Source organism: Ursus arctos, unplaced genomic scaffold (assembly GCF_023065955.2).
Source record: "Ursus arctos isolate Adak ecotype North America unplaced genomic scaffold, UrsArc2.0 scaffold_12, whole genome shotgun sequence".
NCBI lineage: Eukaryota > Metazoa > Chordata > Mammalia > Carnivora > Ursidae > Ursus > Ursus arctos.
Window position 1 is genome coordinate 8,690,610 of NW_026622786.1, and position 16,118 is coordinate 8,706,727.

The 16,118-nt window shown below is 36.9% G+C and overlaps 1 protein-coding gene across 1 annotated transcript in view; it reads left to right on the forward strand.

The window, feature by feature from the left end:
* The window catches only part of SPAG17 (sperm associated antigen 17), a 184,328-nt gene that overhangs the window by 114,367 nt on the left and 53,843 nt on the right, over nt 1–16,118 (forward strand). Inside the window, exons 25-28 of the mRNA XM_057310745.1 lie at nt 3,552–3,727; nt 5,777–5,894; nt 9,986–10,164; nt 12,068–12,227. Coding sequence (XP_057166728.1) covers nt 3,552–3,727; nt 5,777–5,894; nt 9,986–10,164; nt 12,068–12,227 — 633 coding nt within the window. The remainder of the gene's footprint in view (nt 1–3,551; nt 3,728–5,776; nt 5,895–9,985; nt 10,165–12,067; nt 12,228–16,118) is intronic.

Sequence of the window (16,118 nt, forward strand, 5' to 3'; positions counted from 1 at the left end):
CCTACCTTGCAGAAAGTGGTCGCTTTTCTATTCATAGAGTTGCAGCTATTTTCTTAGCTCTCTGGTTGAGTTCGCAGGTGTTCAGAATGATTTGATAGCTACCTAGCTGAATTCCTGGGACCAGACGAAACTAAGGTCTCCTACTCCTCTGCCCTCTTGGACTCCCCGTCACCATTTTACTCTTTAATTCTATTAATTTGGCTACTTTCAATACCACATGTAAATGGAATCATACAATATTTCTCTTTTTGTGATTGGATTATTTCACTGAGCATAATTTCCTTAAGGATCCATCAGTGTTGTTGCATATTGTAGAACTTTTTTTTTTCAAGCCTTAATAGTATCCCATCATATGTATATAGCAACTTTAATTTATATATTCTATTGACGGACGTCTGGGTTGTTTCTACATCATGGCTACCTTATTCTTTTTGTGATTTTTAGTTCCTCAAATGCTTTCTTTTACCTCTGGCTGTTTTCTCATGCTTTGCGACTTGCTCAGAACACTTCTTCCTGCTGGGTGCACCACCTTTTGCAACAATTAAACTTCGTCCCATCTTTCAAGGTCACAGCCTATAGGTTACTTGCTCTGAGAAAGACTTCACAGACCAAGTGGCAGTAGCATGTGAACTGGGTCTTTGAAAGTGAGTGGGAATTGCATAAGCAAAAAATCAAAGGAAGGGAATTCTAAATACCAAGAACAGTGTGTGAGAAAGCTCAGCAATATAAAAGCACGACTTGTTTATGGAAAGCCAAACTGTGCAGTATAGCTAAAGTATAAGTTTTATGGAGGCATTTTGTGTTAGATGTCCTTCCTCTGGGTTTCCATGGAGCACTGTATTTCCTCTATCACAGACTTAACACATGACATTGTACCTGAGGGTTTTTTCATTTGATTTACCGATTATAAGTTCCTTGTAGCCTCCTTCATCATTGGTTACCCAATTCATAGTACATAGTAGTAGTACTTAATAAATATTTACTGAATGAATAGATGGATGGGGATGAGAGGGAGGAGTTTCCAGCTGCCTATAACTGGATGCCATTCATTTATTAAGTATTGTACTTCCTATGGGTCAGGAATCTTGCTGGCACTGAGCCACAATGACAAATAAAACCATGGTACACCTACTCAAAAAACTCATTGTCTAGGGGCACCTGGGTGGCTCAGTCATTTGCAGGGCCAACCTTTGATTTCAGCTCAAGTCATGATCTCAGGGTTGTGAAATCAAGCTCCACATTGGACTACACACTCAGTGGGGAGTCTGCTTGGGATACTTTCTTTCCCTCTCCTTCTGCCTCTTCTCCCCTCCTCTCTCTCTCTCAAATAAATAAATAAATATTTTTAAATATTTATTTAAATTATTTATTTATTATTAGTTATTTATTTAAATTATTTAAAATCTATTTAATAATTATTGTTAGCTAATTATGTACTGTATGGTGACTAACATCATACTAAAAAAATTAAATAAAAAACTCATTGTCTAATGGGAAAAGAATAAATAGAGAAATAACTGCTGAAGTGCTAGAAATTATATATAAACATAGTACTAGGGACATCTGGAAAATACTTCTGAGAGAAAGTATAGTATTTGAGGTGGGATCTTAGAGATGAATGGAAACTATCCAGACAAAGCAACAAGAAAAAGGGAATTCTAGACCGTAAGAACCATTTGTGTATATGCATACAATTGTGTAAAAGCATAGCATCTTTACAGAAAGGTGAAAAGTTGAGTGTGGCTGGAGTGGTGGAATGTCAGCACTGAATGCCCTATAAGATCAATGAGCATTAGAGGTGTTTAAGTAAAGGATAGGAAGTGATATGATTGGATTTCATATTAGGAATATAATTTTAGTGATAGTAGGAAAGTACACTGAAATGGTGGTATTGGAGGTCCCATACTAGTTTGGAAACTTGCTGCAAAAAATCAAGAACGAGATCAATGAGAATATGAGGTAAGATAGGAATAGATAGAAGAGGCATCATTCAAGAGAGATTTCTGATGGCTTGGTGACTGGTTGGATGTATGGGGTCAGTCAAAAAGAGAAAATGCAAATACCTCACTGACTAATTTGGGAAATGAGATGCTTGGTTGGTCATTAAATGAGATTAAGTGCAGAGGAGGCTTTCTTTTCCTAGGAGAAGAGAGACTTACTGAGTTTAAAATGTCTCCAGTACCATAACCAGGGGGAGATATCTAAAGGCAGTTGGACATATTAATCTGATGTTGAGAAGAAAGGTCATGCATTGAGATGTAAATTTTGGAGTCATCGGCATGTAAATGACAGTTTGAACCCCAGTAGTGAGGGAGATACTCAGATCTACTATATATAATAAAGGTGCTCAGTCCTGGCTGTGTATCACAATCACGTGTGATTTTTCACCAATATAAATGCCTGTGCCTCATCCCTAGAGAGTGTGATTCAATGGGTCAAGATGGGGGCCTGAGCTTTTTACAAAAAATTCAATGAGTAATTATTACGAGTAGGCAGAGTTGAGGACATCTCTTGTGTAAGCATAAAGGGAAAAACCCCTGAAATCTAATGACATTTAAGAATTCACAAAAGAGGAAGAACCAGTAAAGGAGACAGGAAAAAACTGTTCAGAGAAGGAAGAGGAAATCCAGGTGGAATATTATCCTGGAGCCCCGAGAATAATAGAATTCAAGACGCCAGTGATGCTCAGAAGGTTGTGACAATAATTCCTTCAGAGATCAGCTCACCTTTGAGCGTGCTGACAATCCTTTTAGGCCCAGAATAAAATCAATTTTCTACAACATCTAAAACTTCTTTTTAACATCTCAACTAGAAAAACCTCTTTTCTGAATTTCTTTGTTTATATGCCTCATTATTTTCCTATTTAATATGTCCTCGTATTAAAGCTATTTGAGTATAACTCTTATTAAACTATTTTGGCTTCATAAGGTCTTTTTTATATATTTTGTCATTATTACCCTCTGCTCCAAACATGTTGCATATAAGAACCTCTCAGTAGGGGCGCCTGGGTGGCACAGCGGTTAAGCGTCTGCCTTTGGCTCAGGGCGTGATCCTGGCGTTCTGGGATCAAGCCCCACATCAGGCTCCTCCGCTATGAGCCTGCTTCTTCCTCTCCCACTCCCCCTGCTTGTGTTCCCTCTCTCGCTGGCTTTCTCTATCTCTGTTGAATAAATAAATAAAATCTTTAAAAAAAAAAAAAAGAAGAAGAACCTCTCAGTAAATATTTCTGAAATAGATGGTTGTTGCCCTGTCTTTAGGAGTTCACAATCTAGATGGGAAGGTAAGAACATGTGAAATAATGACTCAACCAGATACGTCAAAATATTAAGTACCTCAGATTTTTTTAACTTACAATTCTGATTTTTAAATCAACTACATTACCCCTGAAATCTATCCAACTGAAAAATCACATTCGGCAAGGTAAAAATTGTTGCCAACTGGTATAAATGCATGGCAACATGTTTGCGATGCAGACATGTATATATGTAGTTAACAAACGTATAAAACGTGGATGTCCAATCTACTTGTTTTCTCCTTTCTTCTCATTATAGAGGATCAGGATCCTAATTTGCAAACAATGTTGAGTCTCCCATCAGCACTTACTACAACAGTAATTCCTATTTCGGAGACTGTTCCTCAAGGCAAAGTGAAAGGAAAAACAAAAGGCAAAGAAAAACCCAAAGAATCTCTTAAAGAGGAGGAACACCCAAAAGAAGAAGAGAAAAAGGTGCATGGACTTGCCGTAGATTCTTTTTGTTTTTGTTTTATTAAGCTTTTGTGAGTATTTTATTTTATTTTTATTTTTTTTAATGTTTTTTTATTATATTATGTTAGTCACCATACAGCACATCCCTGGTTTCTGATGTAAAGTTCGATGATTCATTAGTTGCGTATAACACCCAGTGCACCATGCAATACGTGCCCTCCTTACTACCCATCACCAGCCTATCCCAGTCCCCCACCCCCCTCCCCTCTGAAGCCCTCAGTTTGTTTCTCATAGTCCATAGTCTCTCTTGCCGTAGATTCTTAAACCCTACTTCTACCTCAATTTCAACTTTTTAAAAATCATGAGTTACACCCACAGTGTTATTTCAGTACATGTCTGTTATCGTGCAGACGCATTAACATCCTTGAAGTTTCAGTTTTGAATGAACAAGAACAGATTTGCACACAGGAGTTGGATCCCTACACCAGGAGACATATTGTCATACACAAACTGACTCAGGTCTTTCATCCTAAATTCAGAATGGAGAGTTCATCCTTTTTTCCACTCTGGGTCTTGGGTATTCTTTGCTTTTTGGTTGGTTAAGTTCCTACCATTCTCTAAATACTTTATTTAGTTTCATTAGATAAACACGAATTGAAAGAGGAGCATCTCTAATTAAATAGTGGAAGCACTTCCATTGGGTAGATGTGAGCTTAAATACTGAAAATACAGATCAAAAGAATATAGACCAGAGGGAAACCACTGATGAAATCTTGAAAATTGGCTTGGACAGCTGTACAGTTTGTACAATGGACAAATTCTCAACTTAATAGAAGAAAAAAAAACATGTTAGAAAGGGATCGGAGCTACTGATTTCAGACCTTGGCCCTTTAGTTATGGTGTTTGTATGTTACTGAGCCTCTGCAACATATTTATTTAGCTATACTAGATGGCTTTTCTCAAGCCAGGACACTTGACCCTTAATAAGTAAAAATTTCACAGAGTTGAGCAGAATAGCCCCAGATAATTCATTAATTTGACTGAAAGCAATTTGGTAGCAAACCAATAGTTCTTCCACCATTTTTTAAAAAGTGACAATAATAGAAGGGTGGGAGATAAGGGTGGTTTTTGTGTAATGATAAATTTGTCATGACAAGTTCATGTATTTGAGCATTATTGTTCATTTTACAGAACTTCATAATTTTTTTCCTCTAAATTTTGCTTTGTGTTTTTAATTGATTTTTAGCTAACTATTCAGATTTTATTATTTGTTAGTAACAAAAGCAGAACAACCTAAATGATCAACAGTAGAAGACTAGTCAAAATAAACTGCAAGTGCATCAACAGGGGATCAGTTGGAATGATTTTAGAGGCTAACAAAAGAGAGCCAACTGGAAAAACTGGGATGATTACCATTAGAAATTGGTTGTAAGTAACTAAATAGCTTTCATTCTGGAGTACAAGCAGCCAAACAAGGGATTCAGGCATAGTTAGCATAAAATTAACTAGGATTTTAAAGTAGACACACCCAAACTTCATTCATTTATAAATAATCTTTTCATGTCTTCTTTAATTGTTTTTGCTTACTACAAAAGTAATGCATGCTTATTAGAGAAAAATAATGCCGCATTTCCTAACAGCATAACATCTCGCATAACATCTCTAACACCCAAAGTTTAAAAGATAGACCAAGTAGGTAGTGGGCATGTTGATCAGGCCTCACACCCACACTTGGCAAACAGAGGCATCTTCTGAGGCCTACTTCAAGCCCCAATGCCTCCATGATTGTTTCCTAATTTTTCTCATTAATTTTGATATCTTCATTTTTGGGGGAGAGATGCTAACTGTTTGGTACTCTAATTGTTTCACATGTCTGTGTGCCATTCTATGAGCAGAATATAAATTGCACAAAGGTAGAGACCCATGTAACTTTATAGGCTCCCTTGCAGAGCCCACTAGTCCTGGGCAAGTCATATCGTAAGCACTCAGCAAGTGCTTGCTTAGTCACAATACATCCGTAGCTCATTTAGAAAATGACAGACAATTATTCATGTGTTTAATTATTTACAGGAAGAAGTAGAACCAGAACTTGTTTTACAAGAGACTCTTTATGTTCCTACCTTCCCAAATCTAAATGTGTCTTGCCCCAATGGACTCCTGGTGACCTTCATCAGGCAAGAGTTTACAGGTGAGAGTTAGCCAGCATGGGGGAGGGAGGGAGTAAGGCAAAAATTATATAGGAAACTGTTAAATCACCATTGAAAGTGTGTGTATTTTCCTACCAGTTAAACATGTTGATAATGAACAATAGGCTAATAATAATAATGACTGGCATTTTTTGAACCCCCAGCACTAAGTACATAATAGATATGAAAATATACAAGTATTGTAAACTAAGTTCCAATAATTCCATTTTACAAAATAAATTGAGGCTTCAGGAGGTTCATTAACTTTCCTAGGCCACTCAATTCCTAAGTGGCAGAGATTAAAGGTCATTCTTGGTCACCGATGGCAAAGCCAGTAATCTTAACAACTATTATGGGGTGGGACACTGTCTTCCTGGTTCTACAAAGAGCGACAGGTACAATAATTTGCTGGTATGATCAAATCAAAGGACAGTGAGCATAAAGTAAGTGGAGGCAAGTGCAGGTTAAGTGGTTGAAGGAAATCAGTCTTGTTCCCAGGTATTAAGATATAATTTTATAAAGTCTGTTATTTCTGTACATGGCCTCTAACTTATTATGTACAAGTAGGACTTCTTTAATTGACATGATGGGGCATCCACATTAGTGACTGAATTTGAATATCACTTCAGTGGAAGCCCACTGTTGCAGTAGAATTAGCAGATGCAACAGAGCAAGGACAGGCCTGGGACTTGAGTTCTGTATCTGGCCCTTTCAATTACTTACTATCTCCAGATGATATTTCTTCATCTGATAAATGTTTTGTTGTATCAGTGGATCCTTTTATTCACAACCAAATATCCTCTTTATTATAATTCCCTTATACACACATATTTGAAAAGTGTATCTATAAAAAAAAAAGAGTATGCTTATTGAAAACTAATGCAATGTCATGTTTACTTGCTACCCAAATGAAAAGAAACTAAATGTTGCAGTTCATCTGGCTTGTCTCAATTTTGTTTTTCATTAAGCTTTATCAGTATTAAAAATATACCATGAACCCTTATTTCTATTTCCAAGGATTCCTAGTGGTCCAGGTTTTCCCTGATGGGATTAACTGTGCAACAGCCAGTAAGGGTCTTCCAAAGTCAGATGTTATGAGTGTACTAAGAGGGATATTTCTAGATAAGAACCATATTTGTTGGTTTGCTTGTTTGCTTGATCCCAGCTTAATACCTGTTTCACTCATTTTTTTAATTAGTTTCATTACCTAGTCTGATATTTTCATCCTTATGTCAGCGTAAACAATGTGGTTAATAATAACTCTGCTTGGAACACCTAATCTTTAAAAAAATCTTCCATATATTATGAATATCCTAATTCAAGTCAACATAAATACCAAAGCAGCAATGTTTTCATCAGGGTCAGCCTTGGGCAGAGGAAGGGAAGGTCACCCAGTGTAAGAAGAAAGAGCTTTCTTGGGTGACCTTGGACAGGTCATAACCCCTCTCCACCTGAATTTCTTCATTTATAAAATTGTATCATATACTAAACAGGGTGTCACAAGTATTAAGTGAGAACGTACTTTCTAATCTGGAGCATAGTATTCTGTTGTTAGATTTGGGGGATGTTGTTTGTTTTTTGGTCAGGGTAGCAGCAGTTGTTTTTACAACATGAAAAAATAGTTAAGCATAGAAACCAGTTCAAATCCAAGCCCTGCCACTTACTGACTGTGATCTTGGAGAAGCTATAACCCTTCCAAGCCTCTATTTCTTCATCTGAAACTCTGGAAAGTGAAAGTGTCTCTCTTAATGGGTTGAGGTGGGCTGAATAAAATACATATACAAAGCATTTAACATATATAAACATCTCAGTAAATGCTTATTATTTTATTATGATTAATACTTCTGTGACATAGAGGGTATCATGAAGGGCCCCCATTCCAAAATATTTTTTATCAACCTGATATAGTCCTTGAAATGCCATCATTACATGTTGATAAACCACTTTATAAGTTGAGAATGCCGGATTTCAAGTTGTACTACAAAGCTGTGATCACAAAGACAGCATGGTACTGGCACAAAAACAGACACATAGACCAATGGAACAGAATAGAGAGCCCAGAAATGGACCCTCGGCTCTTTGGGCGACTAATCCTTGATAAAGCAGGAAAAAACATCCAGTGGAAAAAAGACAGTCTCTTCAATAAATGGTGCTGGGAAAATTGGACAGCTGCATGCAAAAGAATGAAACTTGACCACTATGTCACACCATACACAAAGATAAACTCCAAATGGATGAAAGACCTCGATGTGTGACAGGAATCCATCAAAATCCTAGAAGAGAACATAGGCAGCAACCTCTACGACATCGGCCACAGCAACCTTTTTCATGACACATCTCCAAAGGCAAGAGAAACAAAAGATAAAATGAACTTGTGGGACTTCATCAAGATAAAAAGCTTCTGCACAGCCAAGGAAACAGTCAAAAAAACTAAGAGGCAGCCCACGGAATGGGAGAAGATATTTGCAAATGATGCCAGAGATAAAGGACTGGTATCCAAGATCTACAAAGAACTTTTCAAACTCAATACACAAGAAACAAATAAACAAATCATAAGATGGGCAGAAGATATGAATAGACACTTTTCCAATGAAGACATACAAATGGCTAACAGACACATGAAAAAATGTTCAAAATCATTAGCCATCAGGGAAATTCAAATCAAAACCACACTGAGATACCACCTTATGCCAGTTAGAATGGCAAAAATTGACAAGGCAAGAAACAACAATTGCTGGAGAGGATATGGAGAAAGGGGATCCCTCCTACATTGTTGGTGGGAATGCAAGTTGGTACAGCCACTCTGGAAAACAGTGTGGAGGTCCCTTAAAAAGTTAAAAATTGAGCTATCCTATGATCCAGCCATTGCACTACCGGGTATTTACCCCAAAGATACAGACATAGTGAAGAGAAGGGCCATATGCACCCCAATGTTCATAGCAGCATTGTCCACAACAGCTAAATCGTGGAGGGAGCCGAGATGCCCTTCAACAGATGACTGGATTAAGAAGCTGTGGTCCATATATACAATGGAATATTACTCAGCTATCAAAAAGAACGATTTCTCAACATTTGCTGCAACATGGACGGCACTGGAGGAGATAATGCTAAGTGAAATAAATCAAGCAGAGAAAGACAATTATCATATGGTTTCTCTCATCTATGGAACATAAGAATTAGGAAGATCGGTAGGAGAAGAAAGGGATAAAGAAAGGGAGGGTAATCCGAAGGGGGAATGAAGCATGAGAGACTATGGACTCTGAGAAACAAACTGAGGGCTTCAGAGGGGAGAGGGGTGGGGGAATGGGATAGGCCGGTGATGGGTAGTAAGGAGGGCACGTATTACATGGTGCACTGGGTGTTATACGCAACTAATGAATCATGGAACTTTACATCAAAAACCAGAGATGTACTGTATGGTGACTAACATAAGGTAATAAAAAAAATATTATTATAATGAAAAAAATAAGTTGAGAAAAGGAAAGTATTCAGTTAGCAAAAACTGAAGAGTTACTATATGCCAGAAACTCTCAATAATAATATTTTCTTTTGAAGCAATTTATTAGGTGATTTTCTCCTTGATCACCAGCTAAGAATAGAACCTTGAGGAAAATCTGGATTTGGTTAGAGATGAGGGGATTAGGTTAACTTTGAAAGATGATGAATGATTTAGGAAGGGCAAGCCTGAATAACTTCCCCTGGGGCTCCAGGCAACCAGGGGACTCCAGGAGAGCACTGTGCATGCAGGGGCAAGAGCTTACCCAAAGGAAAGAGAAAAGTTCCAATAGGGAGAAAAGGGAACATCTAAGATAGCAAAACTGCTTCCTTCCTAATTTTGCCAGAATTCATTGGAAGAATGGGTTATACATGGAGAAGGTGCCTATTAAGTACTTGTAGATGACTGTATTTACTACACTTGACTATAAAAAGGTAGCAAAGCACCAGTGCTCTGGGCCATCTGTCATGATATGAAAACTGCCCCATTATTCAGATGTAGACAGAAGAATGAAAAAAATTAAGCAAAAAGATAAAATGCCAGCTACACAGCATTGCCCAGTTCACAGGAAGGCTTTCTTTCTTTTCTTTTTTTAAGACCAGAATGTTACAGATGAGGAACCCACTTGGGACATCATGGTCCGGCAGAGCTACCCCCAGAAGGTGAAACACTATGAATTCTACAAAACCGTGATGCCACCAGTGGATCAGGAGGCATCAAGAGTTATCACCAAGCAAGGCACTGTCGTCAAATACATGTTGGATGGATCCACACAGGTAACAAAATGTTAGATAAATAATACTCCTTCCAGCTGTAAAGTAAAATACAAACAAGCTGTGGGTAAAGAACAGTGTTATGGCAGGCAAGAGGGATGACTCATTTGAAAACGGAGTGACACTTAAAATGACAAATGGAGAATAGTATAGTCTTCTGTGCAATACAGGATACAAACAAACTTATTCTATATATGATCCAAGACTGCAGACTAGCACAGTGTTTACCTCCTCCCCCTCTCAAGGCACCTTAGAATTATTTTAAAAATACTTTTAAATAATAAATTTGTGATAGTACTGGAAAACAACAAAATGTGCTATCAATGGATCAGAAGATTAGGAGAAATTCTAGAAAATGCAAGTCAGATGAGATCAGACTGATGACGAAACAAGAACAAAGCTTAAAACATGTATAAGAGAAAGCCCTCAGCAAAATTAAAAATCAGAAGTTCTAACACAGACATTTCACAGATGGAACTCTGCACCCAGAAAATTAAGTTAGTGTCCCCAGGTACCTCACTACTACCTGGAAGGTGGGAACCACAGGTCATAATACCCAGAAGCCATATGCCCGGCTCCATCCCTCCCCAGTGATCATGGGGAGCTGTTTCTGTGATCACAGGATATACCACCAAGAAGTGAAAAGGGATCCTCAAGGAGAACCATGACTATGCACCCAAGAATCATCGACCTTAGAGAAGACCAACTGCATGAAAGTAAATTACAGAATAATCAAAAAAGTAAAGAAATAGCATCTAAAAATAAGAATAAATAGTTAAACAAAAAACTTGAAAGTGAATAAAAGAAATGTAGGCAGAGACTTGAGAGGTAAGAGTCTACAAAATAACAATAAAAAACAGTGGCTGTGAAAAAAATAGAGTTCTTAGATGTTAAAAATGATAATCGTGTGTCAAATCACTGTGTTGCAGTGATGTATATATATATATATATCTGAAACTAATATAATATTGTATGTCAATATACTTCAATTAAAAATTTTAAAGGAGAAAAAAAAGGAAAAAAACAATTGTGAAAAATTAAGGCGAGGAAGTGGATTATGAGGGAGAGAAAAGTTAAAAGACATGGAAAAGGGATCTGAAAAAATACAATCTCCAGAAGAAGAAGATAGCGGGAGTGAAGGGGGAAAATAATGAAAGAAATAATCTGGGGAATTTTTTCCAAATTTAAAAAAAAAGAAAAAAAATTTAGATTAAATAGGACAATCAAGTGCCAAGCAGGATTGATACTAATTATCTTTAAAAGATCATCTAGATATGTCATAGTGCAATTTTGGGACTGCACAGATAGACAATCCCAAAAGCTTCCTAAAGGAAACCGGTTACCTACTACAGAATGAGACCTGGATGGACATTAGATTTCTCATTAGCAGCACTGGTGGGGGTTTTGTCATGTTCATTGGTAGGCTATAGATACTGATCCGGATAGACGTATTGATGATACCTGTAGATGCGACACATACTAGAGATAGATGTTGCTAGAGACTAAACATTTGAATATGTAATAAAATTTTAAATGTAGTCATTATATAAGTTGAAATAGAGTGGGTACTTTCCTAGTTGCATAGAATGGAGAAAATAAAAATAAAACAAATAAATATAAAAAATAAAAACTCAATCCATTAAAAGACAAGAAATAAAAAGAAAAGAAACAAAATAGAAGGTAAATGGAAAACATTAAACAACATTATTGTGCTGGTTATTAAGCTATAGTCTCTGAACTCCAAAGCTACCATCCTATAATATGCTTTGTGCTAAATCTGGAGGTCTGCAAACAGCATTTTTCCTTCAGATTAATTTTAACCTATGCCAGTTTGATACACAGTGTTAAATGTTAACCAGCCTCTTCCTTGCTTCTGAGAACGTAAGAACTTCTGCTTTCCCTTCAGGTTCTCTTCGCAGATGGTGTGGTGAGCAGTAGTCCCGATTCAGGTCCTGTTGTTCCTCCTGTTGAAATGCCACCAAGCCCTCACAGCGGAGACTTGATGGACGCAGTTTCTCAGCAAAAGTCAGAAACAGTACCGTCTGAGACTGGCATTCCAAAGAAAGGTAATAATTGGCGCCTCTCAATTTATAATGGCTGTAATAAATCTTATGCTTCTCATCTTTTCTATGAATATATTCATGCATACTCACATATATATACATATGAATATATCTTAATTGAATCATAACATTATACACTGTTTCTTGAACTGATTTTTTCTTTTAGTAATAAATAATGAACATTTTCCTGTGTTATTATGTGCTCTTACACAGCATTAGCTCTAATGCCTGGGCTACTCTTTTGGGGTTAGTTGAGGAGATCAATGATGTCAATGTTCTAACTAGGCATCTCTTTGCTTCTCTTGACCTTTTCCTCCGAGCTGAGAACTGGGAGAAGGCCACCCCAGATCCAGGTGTGAGGTTCTCCTAACTCTCAAAGCAAAAAGCAAAGAGAGTATACAAGAACTTTCAAGTGTCTCTTTTTATCAGGGAGGAAAACATTTCCAGATTTCACCCCCTTCCCCTAACAGCAGACCTCCCCTTATATCCTATTGACTAGACCTGGCCGAGGACCTAGGCTGGGAAAACAAGCATCTGATATTTCTGGATTTTTTTCTTAGGAGATGAGCGCTACTAGTAGGGGAAAAATAAGTTGGATAACAATTGAGTAAGCAATCAACCATGCCTGCCATAATCTAATTTATGAAATCGTTCTCCTCAGAGATATTCTCAATTTATATCCCTACCTCCAATGCAGTATGAAAATATCTGCTTCCTCATACCCTTGCTAATGCTGGATTTCCTTATTCTTTTAATCTTATTACATTTGATTTGATAGATAATTAATAATCTTTTTATTATGTTAATTTGCATTTCTTTATTCTGGTAAGGCTAAACATTTAACAGTTTTTTTTCTTTTTGTGAATTCTATTCACATATTTTCTCAGTTTACTATTGGGATGTTCCTTATTTTCATATTTATTTGTAAGAGATCTTAATATGTAGGAAATGTGTGTTTGTGTACCAGGCACAATTCTGAATACTTTAAAACATTAAATCAGCTAGTTCTCATAGCAACTCCGTGTGATATATATTTTAATCATTCCACTTAACGGATGAGGACATTGAGACACAGAGAGGTTAAGTAACCTCCTCGAGGTCTCTCAGCTACTAAGTGGTAGAGCTGGGATTGGAGTCTGGGCACCTGCATTGCAAATTTTTCTCAATTTCTCATATGACTTAAATGATCTGAGACCAAGATTTAATCTTCTTTGTCAATTTCACACATCTCCCCACAGTAACCAGTAACCCTGTATAGAGGCAAACTGAATTTCCTTTTTGGTTACTCAAAATTTAATGAAATACGCTTTCCCTTAGTAGTAGTCGAAGGTTCTTGGTTGAAGTGAATGAAAGCGTCCTCATAGCTTTCAAACTTCCCAGCTCAAAGGCTCCCCTCCTTTTTTGATGAGAGAGGACTTGATGTAAAGGTGGACACTTCTGTTACAGCCCAGCTGGGTTCCAAAGGGCCTGCAGCATGGTGTGCTCCAGATTTCTATAAAGCCCATCCATCCAAGATGACACATTCACTTTAAAAAAACAAAACAAAACAAAACCTAATAGACTATTTTTTAAGAGCAATTTTATGCTTACCAAAAAAATGAGCAGAACATAAAGAATTCCCCTACACTTCCTCTCTCCCTGGCTCACGGTTTTCCCTATTTTAAACACATTTGTTACAATTGATGAACCAATATCAATATATGATTATTAATGAAGTCCACAGTTTGCGTTAGGGTTCGTTCTTCACGTTGTATAGTTCCAAGAGTTTTGACAAATGCATAATGTACTGAATCTACCACTGCAATAACATACTGAATAATTTCACCCCCTGTGGAAAAAACAAAAACAAAAAACCTGTGCTCTATTTATTCCTCTCTCCCCTCACCTTCTCCCCAAAACCAGTACTCATGAGCCAACACTCTCTTCTCCCCACCACCGAGGACCATGGAAGCAACACTCTCCTTTCTGTTACCATGGATTTCCATATTCTAAACATTTCAGATAAAGAGAAGCATACAATATAAGGCCATTTGTGACTAGCTTCTTTTATTTAGCATAATATTTTCAAGGGTCATCTATGTTGTAACTTGTATCAGCACTTCATTTTTACGGTCGAGTAATATTCTATTGTATGGATATACCACATTTTGTCAATCCACTCATCAATTGATGGACATACAGGTTGCTTCCACTTTTGGGAAATTGCAAATAAAGTTGATATGAACATTTCTGTACAAGTTTTGGTGTGGACATATATTTTCATTTCTCCTGAGTAGATACTGAGCAGTGGAATTGCTAGAATGGTAACTCTGTTTCCCATTTCAAGCATCCGACAAACTGTTTTCCAAAGCAGCTGCATTATTTTCCATTCTCACCAGCATGGAGGAGGGGATTCTTAGTGGGCGTGAAGTGGTATCCTATTTTGATTTTGATTTGCATTTTCTTAATGGTTAGTGATATTGAATACCTTTTCATGTGCTTAGTGGACATTCATATATCTTCTTGGGAGAAATGTCTATTCATACCCTTTCCCCAGTTTTGTAATGGATTTGTCTTCTTATTTTTTCAGTTGTAAGTATACTTTGTATATTTTGGATACAAGTTCCTGATCAGATACAAATCAGATACATGATTAGTGACTATTTTATCCCAGTCTTTGGGTTATCTTTCCATATTCTTGATGGTGTCTTTTCATGGTGTCTTTTTGCTGAAGTCCGATTTATCTGATTTTTTCCCTCTGGTTACTTGTACTTTTGGTATTATATCTAAGAAATAATTGTATAATCCAAAGTGACAAACACATTCCTGTATTTTCTTCTGAGAGTTTTAAACTTTTAGCTCTTGCATTAGGGGCTTTTACACCCATTTTTATATAATTTTTTATATGATATGAGATAGGGATCCAACTTCATTCTTTTGAGTTTATAAAAAAGACAATTATTTCCCCCATTGATTTGGTTGGCATCTCAGTCAAAAGTCAATTAACCATAAATGTCATGGTTTATTTTTGGACTTTTATTTCTGCTCCACTGATCTATATGTTTATCCTTTTGCCAACATCTCATTGTCCTGACTGCTATAGCTTTATAACTTTGAGTCATCCACGTTTGTTTTACTTTTTAAATGTAGTTTTGACTATTCTGGGTCTCTAGCATTTCTGTATGAATTTCAGGATCAGATTGTTAATTTCTGCAGAAGAGGCAGCTGGGATTTTTATAGAGATTCCACTGAACATGTAGATGAATTTTGAGATCATTGACAACAATATTGTCTCTAATTCACAAACTGGGGATATCTTTTTATTTATTTAGGTCTTCCGTAATTTCATTCAGTACTTTTTTTATAGTTTTCAGTATACAATTATTAACAATTGCTTTGTTAAATTTTACCTATTTTATTCTTCTTGATCCTATTATAAATGGAATCATTTTCTTTATTTTTGGGTTGTTCATTGATGGTGTACACCAATACAATTGATTTTTTTGTATTTTGGCCTTGTGTCTTGAAGTCTTGCTGAGCTTTCTTATTCTAATCTTTTTTGCTTTGCAGCAACTTTGGAAATAAGATCCCAACCCTCAGTGTTTGTTGTTTTTGCTGTTATTGCTGTTTGTGTAGTGACTTTCCTGAACTTACTTTGCACTTCTCTCTCCTTTGTCTTCTGTGGTTGCTAAAGTCTCTGCTGTGTTAGCTTAGTGATAAGCTAGTGATTAGGCAGGGATTTACTTACATGCCTCAAGCCAGAAAGTCTCCCAGCCTTTGTCAAAGGGATTTGTGTCCATATTGGGGCATTCCTTCATCACTATCACAGTTCAGACCCTAGCTTTAGCCTCAAGGTCAGCCAGAGGTGAGAGATTCAGTGTTTCTTAGGTCTTTCCTGGACATGAGTACAGTCCT